Source organism: Gambusia affinis, linkage group LG08, assembly GCF_019740435.1.
Source record: "Gambusia affinis linkage group LG08, SWU_Gaff_1.0, whole genome shotgun sequence".
Taxonomy (NCBI): domain Eukaryota; kingdom Metazoa; phylum Chordata; class Actinopteri; order Cyprinodontiformes; family Poeciliidae; genus Gambusia; species Gambusia affinis.
The window spans coordinates 24,376,307-24,387,890 of record NC_057875.1 but is presented as its reverse complement, the minus strand read 5'-3'; the positions used below and the strand labels follow the sequence as shown (position 1 = coordinate 24,387,890).

Genomic DNA, 11,584 nt, shown 5'->3' with positions numbered 1-11,584 from the left:
TGGCAGCTAAAAATTGTAAAATAAAAATAAAAAATGGAAGTCAGAAACAAAATTCTGATGTGTGCTTCCTTAATTATGGGCATATCTGGAAGTCCACTTTGTTATCAGAGCAACATGTCTGACTCAAGAAAAGGTTTTCAAAAGTCACCCATTCGTTTGATGCAGGTGGCTTTCTTTTTGTTAGTGTCAATACTACCCTGTTACATTTTTACAGGACAGCCTCCCAGCTCCAAGCTGGGATCCACCATTTTTCCCCCCCTTTTGCACAATCCACTTTTGTTTGGTATTCAAACACCAGGCCATATCTTCTGGAGCGGCACTGGAGGATGAACCAGTTTGTTTTTACTGTAGTTTTCGCCAGAATGCGGTGGAGGACTCACTGCGGAGGAGTGACTTATCCAACTCCTGGAGGACGCCATAAATATTTCCCAGACTTGCTCCAGTTCTCAAATGGCTGGAAAAGCTTCTTCCTCTCTCCCCTCCTTGAACTTTTGCAGAAATCACTTTAAAGCACCAGGTTCCAGCTAACTGTGTCTGCTGCAGCCTGAGAGGTTTTGTGTGTGGTCGCAAGCCATTATGAATGCCAACTGAGGCATTTTAAGATGGACGTTTGCGGCCTTCCAGCGCAGAGATGACATTACATAACCCAGTTTGTTGAGAGAGTTGTTCATTGAAGCCACTTTTTTAGCCTAGTATGGTCCACATTATTCACACTCCAGTATGAACTGAGAACCCGATGTTATGTTTTTCCTTGCAAAAACGTGAAGCTGAACAGATTGCTATTACATCGCCACCATGTGGATGGAAATTTGTATCAGTTATAGACATAATGAGGGCGAAAGACCAGGGGTACATTTTCAAAACTTGTCAGCTATTTAATGAAAATGACATACTATAAAGAAACGTCAATATCATGCATCGTCAAACCTGTCACTAAAAACACCAGAGAGTTATAAATTAGTAATTTGTGTTCGCTGCCCTGGTTGCTAGCCAGCAGTAGGCTGGTTAATTCACCTCCAGACATGCCAACTATTCTAACCTGTTTGAAACTTTAGTTTAAACAATTCTGCCTGCTCATCTGGTGTTATTATTTTGTTTATTTCAAAGGGACACTGTACATTAATCAATAAATAGTAAATGTGTCAGGATTTGCCAAAAGACTAGTTTATACGAGGCTCTTTTTTGCTAGAAGAAAAAAAAAATCCAACTGGCCACCTGAGGTAAAGTTTAGCCATATGTAGCTATTGCCTCTTTAGAGAGACTTGAAGGCTTGAAACAACAGTTTACAGGAAGAACAGTGCTACTGTCCTGGTTACAAAAAAAGTGTTTACAACACAAACACACAGGTAAAACAGGTTGTCAAGTTCAAAAACACCTGTGCCCGCAAGGAAACGTTTCCAGAAATGATGTTTTTCTAAAAACACTAGAGAGTTAAACACAGAGAATGGCACAGAGAGCTCCAAAAGACATTAGCAGTAAAGAGAACACGAAAACAAGAGTGACAAGGACAGGTGATGTCTTTTGTAAACTTTTTGTTGACGCTGAATTTTAAATGCACAATCAGGAATACGCAAACAGCCGTTGTTGTTGTTATGTGTGACGGTTTAGCACGTATGGTACATTTGGGGTTGTAGGTCAGGATAAACGTTGGGCTATTTGTTACTGTTTTCGCAATAGAGGCATTTTAACTGCTCACATTAATACGCAAGAGTGAAATTTCAACTCTGAAAAAACACGTGGAGACCCCTAAAACATGTTTTCCGTGTGAACATGGGGCACAAAGTTTAAAACTTGTCCCTTTTGTTATTATTTCCTATGCTGCTTTTGCATCCTTTTTAAAAATCATAACCGTGCAAAATAAAAACATCGTCACAAATATACAAAAAAAAAAACCCCTCCATACAGAGCCATTATCAAAGCTTCAAGAATAAATCCTTGCAAACACAACTATCAGACAAGAACGTGTGTGATAGTTTCATCCATGTTCCTAAAATACCATCGTGCACATTTTATACCGCCCACAGCCACGATGATGAACTCCAGCTCATCGTCTTCCTCTCACACACCCACTGCAGTCGTACAATGGCCGTTTGCATCAGGACACATTTACCTTGCTGCTTCAAATGTAAATCTGTGTTGCAGTAGCTTTTCCCTTGGTGTTCTCCAACAGAGGCCATTTTTGTCAGCTTCTTTCTTATTGTTGAATCATAAACAGTGACCTGGCAGAGACAAGTGATGCCTGCAGTGCTTTAGGCTGTTTTTGTTTCTCAGGCTCTTTTGTGACCTCCTGGATGAGTCACCAATACGCTTTTGGGAATACTTTTTGTGTTTTCTGTATTTGTGGATTACCTCTCCCATTGTGGATTCCCAAAGCTTTGTGAATGGCTTTGTGAAACTTTATAGACTAATGGATGACACTGACCCCGTTTCTCATCCGTTCTTAAATTTCCTTAGATCAGAGCATGATGGTGTTTTTGTTTTCAGCTACTTCAGCCTACTTCTTGTTGGGTGTGGCTCATCAAACTGAACCAAAATGAATATTGCTAATCACAATTGATTCACAATTCAACATGTAGGACCTGAGTGGATTTTTTTTCTTTTATTTTTGGCTCTTTAAGCAAGAAGAAATATACTTTTGTTTTGCCCTGTAGGACAACCATCAACTACAAAAGCAAACAAGCTGTCTTTGAACGGTTTTAAGTTTAAAAAACAAAAAGGTGATTCGCTAACAAGGTAATATTTAAGTTGAGAGAACTTCTAATGAACAAATTAGCGGAAGAAGGTGTAGAGCCAAACCTGTGCTGTCATTACACCTTGATCCTCCAGACAAGGCTAATGCATTTATTCCATTTCCTAAAAAGGTTTAATGGTCGCCCCTCGCATCGTTTCTCCTGAATCTATTTGATTACAGATGCCACGCTAATCCATTTACGAACGTAGGACTTCTGTTGAGCGGCTTCGCTTCGCCGAGTCCAATTTGGCACGAGTCAATGCCAAAACAGGAAGTCAATAACGTCACTATCTGCCTCTTCCCCACTTTCTCTCACTTCGCCGCTTCCTGGGATCAGCAGACTCGACACACACTTTCTCTGAAGCACTTGATGGACAAACTCCACTCACTTACTCATAAACTCACCCCCGCTCCCTTCCCCTCCCCAGTGTCTAGTGGAAATACTTTTAACAGCTGCATGTAGAATGAAGTTCCACTACAGCAGTGTACAGTCCCAAGAGGGCCATGCTACAAAATGCACACAGAATCAGCTCACACACACACACACACACACACCCCGTTTAGGCTTTGGATGCACTGAGGCTGCCCGGCAGCCTAGTGGGGGCCCTGCCTCACACAGGAAATGGACGAAACAGATAAGAAGCATTCTGCTGGGTCGATGATGGGGAGTCGGCAGAAAACCGAGGCGAGAGAAAGAGAACAAGACTCCAAACTCATTTTTATTCCATCTCCATGGCTGTTTTTCTGGTTTTCTTTTTGCTCCACCGTGGGTTTTGTTAGATCCACTTCCTTTTGCTCACAGGTTGTTCTTGTTAACAAGGTATTAACTAACAAGATCTCATGGTAGAAGATCTTGCGATATGAAAACATTATATTTCTCGTTGCGGTAAATGCTGCCTCGACTTGCTTTGCCTGAAGAAGTCAGAATGGAAGACGCCCCAACTACACTTAAATAATTTGTTTTGCTGAATTTTTGTTTTCCAGTTGGAACTAGAAATGCTACAGGAAGTCACGGAAATTGTGCAAGTACTCCAAGTTGTTTAGATGCAAAAAGAGGCAAAAAACGTTGCCGTAACAACCGCAGGATGAATGTCCAGGGGTACGCTAGACATCCATCACAGCCCACGCTATCGCCATCGATATCAACTGGGAAATGTCACAGGCCATGCATAGGTCTGAAGAGATTAAAACAAATCTGAAAATAAAAGTTCAGTTTCAGGCAAAACCTATGAAAATTCAGCATAAAGGTCTTTTTGTACCATAAACTTGATCTTTGAAGCGTTCTTGAAAGTAATATTAAGATCTCATTCTTGTGAAATCAGCATCGTTTCTCGTCTTGTGAGTTTTAGGTATTATTAAACCCCTAGTATTAACAACAGCCCAGCAGTCTAATTTTGTTGCACGACTTTGTAAAACGTACATTTCTGTGACACAAAACGGAGAAACTCTCTGGACAAGATTGATTGCTTGTTGACACAAAAGGCCAACAACCGGGCGTCTAGACATGCTGAAGTTAAACCCAATACTAAAGGGGAAACAAAGGTGATTTTTCACACACAACCATGTCTTGAGTGTCTAGAATGGCCCAGAAAAAAATCCAGTGAGTAGACGTTGAATTAATAAAAAGGCCATATTGGTGTCAGAAAAGACATTAAGCAACTAAACTTTAGCGCCACCACAACACATTAAACATAGAAGGAGGTGGGCTACAGCAGCAGCAGACCGCCTTGGGTGATGCTGTTGGTATCGTGGTATGGGGGATTTTCTTAGCCATACTTTGGCTCCCTTCGTAGCAACGGCCTACCTGCTGCTCTGTTACTCACCCTGTCTTTCCCTTCATGACCACAGTTTACCATCTCAAACCGGTTTTATGAACATGACAATGACATTTCTGTGCTCCACTGGCCTCCGCAGTCACCAGATATTCATCCAACAGATGGTCTTTTGGGTCTGGCCAAGCAGGACATTTGCATTACGGCTGTGCAGTCGACAAACCTGCAGCAACGGCGTGATGCAATCACGCCATTATGGACCAAGGTCTGCTGAGGGATGTTTCTGGTGCCTTGCTAGGTCTTTGCCACAAAGATATAGAACAGTTCTGCTGACATAAAGGTACTTCTTGCTAGCACGGCCACAGATACTAAGGCTTCATTATCCACTTCCATGGGTTCAAATTCTGACTTTCGGGTCCTTCTGCCTGGCGCCTGCTTGTTGAGATGGGCAAAGACAGGCCAGTCACAATAATCAATAAATCAATTAATTGCATGATAAATGAAAACAAACTCAATAATTTCAATTGGTCTGATTTCTTCTTTTTTCTCCAGTTTTCAAAAACTGGATAATAAAAGTCTTCATTTGTTTACAAAGACGTCAAAATTCATTTTATTTGTTGCTTTATTTAATTATTTTGGACATTTAAAATGTCTTCCAGTTCCAGTGTTGAAATGTTCATTAGAATTTAAAGTTCATTGATCTTTGAGACTGTGTTCTTATATTATTATTTTGTCTTTAACGTTATATTACTTACTCAGAAAATTGTCTCTAAACAACAATATTATTGTTTATCGTAATAACTTCTGGAACAATTTGTAATATAGAATCATTTATTGTGACAGGAAGGTGTAGATGATGGATGGATGGATGGATGGATAAAATGTGATTAATTTAACAAAAAACTGAAGTTTCTTCACAAGTAAAGTTAGACGTTCATTTAAATAAGTGCTATGGTTCGTTTAAATTCATTTATGATCCATTGCTTCTCTACAAACTCAGCCAAAATAAATCAAATCCATTTTTTACAGAAGAGTTCATGTTTTTAGTGTTAGAATAACATATAAATCCATTTGATTTCAATGAAAAGTAGTCTAACTCAATAGGATTTAACACAGCACAGTCCAGTTGAATCCAACTGAATTCAATACAATTCAAATTGGATAGCACAAAGTGAACTACTGCTGAGTTCATTGTAATTAATGTCTAATTCAATTCCAAGTTCGTGGTCTGGTTCAGTTTGGAGTGCAGTTCATGTCAATATAGTTCAGTCTAATTTTAAGTGTGTGATGTGATTGAGAATAGTACCACTGAAATGAACAATAATGGAAAACAGTGCAGTCCAGTTCAATCCTAAAAAACAAAAACAAAAACAGAAGCAGTGCATTTATTTTAATGTATTTTGACCCAATTTGACTCAAACTTAGTTGAACAATTAAATCAACATGTAGTCCTGTTCGATACAGCCAAATTCAGTCTTATAAGCTATTTCAATATAATATGGTTTATTTTAACAAACAGAAATAGAGTTTAATAAAGTTCATTTTAAACCAAAAGTACATCCTATTTTGGTTCAGTCCATCTGAAGCCAACTTTACTCCAATTTAATCCAGTTATTAGCCTCTGTAGAGTCAGATTCTTTTATCCAATCTTAATCTAGTTCACTCCAGTTCAACCCAGCTGTATATCCAACTATATCCTGATTCAAACCAAATAAAATCCGATTAAATATATCTCTCCCTTTCATTTCTACTCAGAACCAAGCGTAGTAACATCAGGCAACTGTAAAAGACTCAACAGGCTCAGAAGTTTCTACTGTAAACATCAGTGACTGACCCCAAACGAGGAAGCAGGGACCGTGTCCAGGCGCTTCCTCTCCCCCCTCTCCCCTCTCCCTACCCGGTCTCTGGTTAAACCTTTCCCCGGTAATAATATCAGAACTCGGGGCACAGCGCTTCGCATCGGCGGCGCGGCCCGGGTTTCAACACATCATCTGAGCCGCTGGACAGGAACTGACGGTGATGCAATCAGGGCAATAATGCGCCAGAAATCGATACAATGTTTCCGCTTTGCGCTCGGGACTATTTCGCAACAAAGCCACTATTGCGCACCGCCGACACCACTTCGCACGCACGTACACACACACACACACACACACACACACACACACATGAGCGAGAGAGCGCGCGCGTACACACAACGAGCGGCCAAAAAGAAACCTTCCAGGTAGAAACGAGAGCGAAATTCGTCGTTCGTCGCTGTAAAAGTAAGAAGTGGAAGCCTAAACACCCCCCTTCCTTCCCGCTGCCTTCCCTGGGCCTACCTGTTCCTCCTCCGCCGATAAAGTAGCTGCCATGGTTCCCCCGTTCAGCCCTTCCACAGACGTGTCCTTCTCATAAAGTGAGAGCTGACGGAGATGTACGGTTGCCTGCTCCGCCTGATGAAATCTGGGGCTCTCAGGGGTTGTCCCTCGCCCTCAAAGTTGAAGGCATCTGAAACGGCGCAGTGCGCGAGCGGAAGGTTTTTTATTTTTCTCTTGATGCTGCGATCCACGCGGGCCAATTAGCACGAATCTGCCACCCAAACTAGAAAGAGAGGTGGGGGGAAAGAGCCGCTGTTGAGGCAGATTTTTACCGAGGTGAAGGAAAAATAAGGCAGGAAGGCGAAAGAGAGAGAGAGAGAGAGAAGAAGGAGAAAAACATCAGCCGAGTAGCTTTACGAAGGTTTGATTCAACTCGACGTTAGAAAGCGGATTCAGGGCATGACGTGCCGTTCATCCACCTAACCTGACAAAGGGTGGAGGACTGCAGCTGCCCGCTGACTCCTCCATGCCATGAATTGCAAGTTTTTCGCACTGAACGTCGTCTTTATGCTGCCCGAGAGGGTTACACACACTTATACACGCACACACACACACACACACACACAACCATGAACAATGAAAGAGACTGTTGGCTTTCTTTCTGTGTGTTGCTGTACCCCCTGGTGGTTAAGACCAGAAAATGTCAACAGATCACTGACCTCCGCCTTCATTCATAAATAGTAAAGGAAAACAAACTGGTGGGCAAAATAATATAACTAACTCAACAATGGCATTATTACAACTTATACATTTTGCCTCCACTTGTTTTTTGTCTAACGGGCGAGCTTCAGTTCATTTAAGAATTTAAAGAGCTGTTGACTTTACTCCAACCACAAAGATTTCTTGTTTGAAGTATTACAAAAATGTATGTTGGTTATGTTTATTTGGGCTCTTGGGGTGGAAATAGAAAGCCCCAGAGTTGACCAATCGCGTCATATTGTCCCACAATGGGGAAATTTAGGTGTACCACCAGCAAGTTAAAGGTAGAAACATAAGGATAAGAGACTGTACAGTAATGGCAGATTTACAAGAAAAAAATATCTAACATTGTGGATTTAAAGGGGCAGTGGTATGTGTTTTCCAGTCACATGGTGCCATTTTATGCCATAATCAAGTAACTATTTTTACTTCTGTTGTTATAAAAATGCTGTATATAACAAATATGACCCCAAAGAAATTTTACTTCCTAGTATAATGTCTTGAAATTGGGCTTCTGTCTCTTTAAAAACCTCCTGCTCATCCTGAGACTCCGCCTTCAGGGGAGGGCTGCTCTGAGAGGCCGAAGCTCAGAAGCTTGGAATCTGGAACTCAGAGGAGGAGCTTCGTCATCGAAGGCGGGGCTAGGTCCAGCCAGGCATTTTGCAGAGCTGAATGGTTGCCATGGAGATTAAAGGATTTCTCAAACATGCACAAAAGAGTCAAGGCAACACTCCAGGTATCTTTTTGATGAGGGAATAACAAAAAAGTCAATTTTACATAATACTGCCGCTTTAATAAAAGTAGCGTACTCATCAAAAGAAATACGCAATTCAGTGAGGTAATTTGAAAAAAAAGAACATAGTATAAGATGTATATATTTGTGCATAGAAAACAGCAGTGGACAGTTTACGAGATGTTTTGACAAATTGTTTGTTGAGGGCAGTGATGGTTATAAAATCTATCTGTACTAGACAAAAGTTGTATGCAAGATTAGCAATAGTTCAATATATCGTTGCTCGAGTAGAAGTAAAAAGTACTGAGTAATAAATTATTTGGTAAAAAGGTTACTTCACTACAGAATTTAATCTGGTTGTGCTTTATATTTGAGTTAATTTGTAAAAAAAATTAAAAAATTACACACTTTGAAATCTTTAAAAAAAAATTCACAACAAAGCTATTGAAACCAATGCGTACGATAGTTCATGTATGCTAGAACGCCACAAAGTGCTTCCATTGATAACTTCTGTTTATTGTACATTCAAATGGCACAGCAGAAAACATAAATAGAAAATAGCATTAGAGCAATGGTCTCAACATAACATTCATTGTTCTTCATTCAGTGAAGTAGAGCGCTGAGCAAAGGAGCCAGAAGTTTTATCCAAGTAAAAGTTGTGATACCTCAAAATAAAGCTACAGTGCAGTAAAACGTCTCCCAGAAGTACTTTTCCTACCAAAGTAACTTAAGTAAATGTTACTAGCAACTACCCACCTCGGGTGATGAAAGATGGCCGCCACTTATCAGAAGAATTTGAAGATCCCAGGGACCAGAAACAAAAAAATCTCATTTTGCGGTAAAAAAAACACCCAGGTTAAGAAATGGGTTCAATATTTTATTAACCTTTGATGTTACTTCAAACCTTTTGAAGTCTGGCGACTCGGGGGTCAAGATAAGGGGACGTATCCCAGACATGAATCAGTTTGAGTTCTTGAACGGGTCACGTTGACCCCAAACACACCAGGAAGCGAGCAACATCTTGGTTCCAGATGAATAGGATTACTGTTAATCCAAGAGAAGACGTGTTGCAACGTCATGAAAGCCCTGTTGGCGAAGCAAAATCAAACGAATGCAGAGGAATTGTGCAATGTAGACAAATGGTCTTGGGCTGGGTTATAAAATAAAAAAGAAAAATGCAGAAAGTACTTTTTTTTTTTTTTGGACACTCTAATGTTGCTTTTTATTGCTTTATAGAGATCCATAACAAGGCTGATCTTGTTTTTCAGGGGAAGAATAACATGTAAATTTTTCCAACTGAATTTTTTTTAAATAAAAAAATAAACCGTCACTATATATATTTAGAGCGTTTACTCACTTTTTTTTTTAAACACACTGCTATTATTTAGGACACAACTTTACAACTACGGCTTTACTACATAGTAGCACAGCTGTAAGTCGGCAATGCAACAGCGCTCTCCGCGCTATAATGCAACATTACTAATGCATGAAACCTGGTGATAGGAAACAGCCAGTTTTATGAGTGTGCCTTTCCATAATAGAATATTACAGTAATAGCGGTTTAATTAATCACATTCTCCACTCACGCATCCCAAAGGCTAATATATTTTACAGGAATTGTATGATGTAGGGATGAAAAAACCCCCACAGTATGATAGAAGCTGATGAAACACAGAGCCTAAGACGAGTCTCCGTAGGACAATTACTGGATTTCATCGCGAGGTGAGTTCAAGTGCAAGCCAGGACATTACATTTCCTGAAAGGCTGTTATTGATTAGCCCCAGATCGTATTTAGAGGCGTTTTAATGAGACTGTAAAAGTAGTGCGCCGTTAAAGAGCTTTCTCCCTGCCGCATTCTGCTCCGGCAGCTTGTTGGCTTTTGTGCTTTTTTTCTTTTCTTGTTTTTTTTTTTTGTCCCCTTCCTTGCTAGAAAGGTGAACAATGTCAGGTACACCCGATATGTTTGTTTTCCTTTTCCACAAAATGCAAGATCCAACAATACACAAACTGTAAATAAGAGGAGGCGTGGGAAAGTCTGGCTTAAAAACAAAAGGGAAGAGGGAGTGGACAACAATGGACTTCCTGTCCACATCACATCCTTGGGGGGGGGAGGACATGATTGGTAAACCCTTGGCCCGCCCCTCACAGGACCAGTCCAGAAAAAAAAAAAGAAAAAAGTGAAATACTGAGAGGGGGGAAAAAAAGGCCTACTTTTATTTTAGCGCTAGTCAGAGAACAGGAAAAATGTAGGATTTTTCATAAAAGACATTGCTAACATATCTGGGTTGTCATCAGTTTTGCAGGGCGATATAGGTCATTTTTAAAAACAACACAGGGTATACACGTTTGAATCTATTCGCTTAAATTAAGCATGCAGGCCGTAATACATGCAGCTGAAATCAGAGGTCACGTGGGCTGAAAGGCCGCTCAACGAGGAAGAAGCCATCACTCCAGATCAAATATAAAAATATCAAATTGCACATGCACACAGAGACATGGATCTTAAATTTTAGAGACGTAACCTGTCATCTGATGATGCTAAAGTAGAACCGTTTGGCCATGATGAACATCGACACGTTTGGAGATAAAAGTGGGATGCTTGTGAAACACCATCCCAGCTGTGAGGTACGGTGGTGGAAATTGTGAGGCAACACCCCTTCTGGTTTTGTGGACATTAATAAATATTTGACATGTTCTTTCTCTCATTATTGTGGCATTTACCAAAATGGAAATAAACTTCTTGCTTAAACGCCGCCCCCACTAAAATCTGGTTCAACTTTCTTTAGTGTCTTATGAACAATATATTGCTAAAAGTAACTTCTTTGTGGACTCAAATAATTGAATTCTTGTTTTCCAATCACTTCCATGGTCAAACTCTTTTTTTTTTTTTTCTTCAAATCAAACACCTCCACATTCAGACAGTTTCTACAAACATTGGTGGAAGTTCTTAAGTGGTAGGCGCTGGCAAAGCAATTTTAACAATTTGATGATCCAGACTTTGTTGGAACAGTCTAAATATGGCCTCCACCCTTCTGGTCCAACATGTCCGCTCAGCAGTGCACAGAGCGAGGACTAGCAAGAGCTGGATGGACAAGCTTTGTTTGGAAAACCTGACCTCAGCCTGAAAGAACACCTTTGGTGTGAATTCAAAGTGGAAACTGCGAGTAAGGAGCCAACGTCAGTATCTAACCTTACAAATGTGCATCTAGAATAAAATACACTCTTAAGCCTTCCTAGAACATGCAAAGCTGTGGCTTCTTATAATCATACCTTGAGGATTAAGAGCAGG

At 40.4% G+C, this 11,584-nt stretch overlaps 1 protein-coding gene across 2 annotated transcripts in view; it reads right to left on the bottom strand.

Moving 5' to 3' along the window:
• ptpn9a (protein tyrosine phosphatase non-receptor type 9a) overlaps positions 1-7,397 on the bottom strand; it is a 28,402-nt gene extending 21,005 nt beyond the window's left edge. The window contains exons 1-2 of one of the 2 annotated variants that reach the window (XM_044125408.1): positions 7,288-7,397; positions 6,825-7,115 (exon numbers count right to left, since the gene is read on the bottom strand). In XM_044125408.1, the coding sequence (XP_043981343.1) occupies positions 6,825-6,857 (33 nt within the window). In that variant the 5' untranslated portion in view covers positions 6,858-7,115; positions 7,288-7,397. The remainder of the gene's footprint in view (positions 1-6,824; positions 7,116-7,287) is intronic. The other variant, XM_044125409.1, reaches the window with a different exon arrangement.
• Between the last annotated feature and the right edge of the window lie 4,187 nt (positions 7,398-11,584).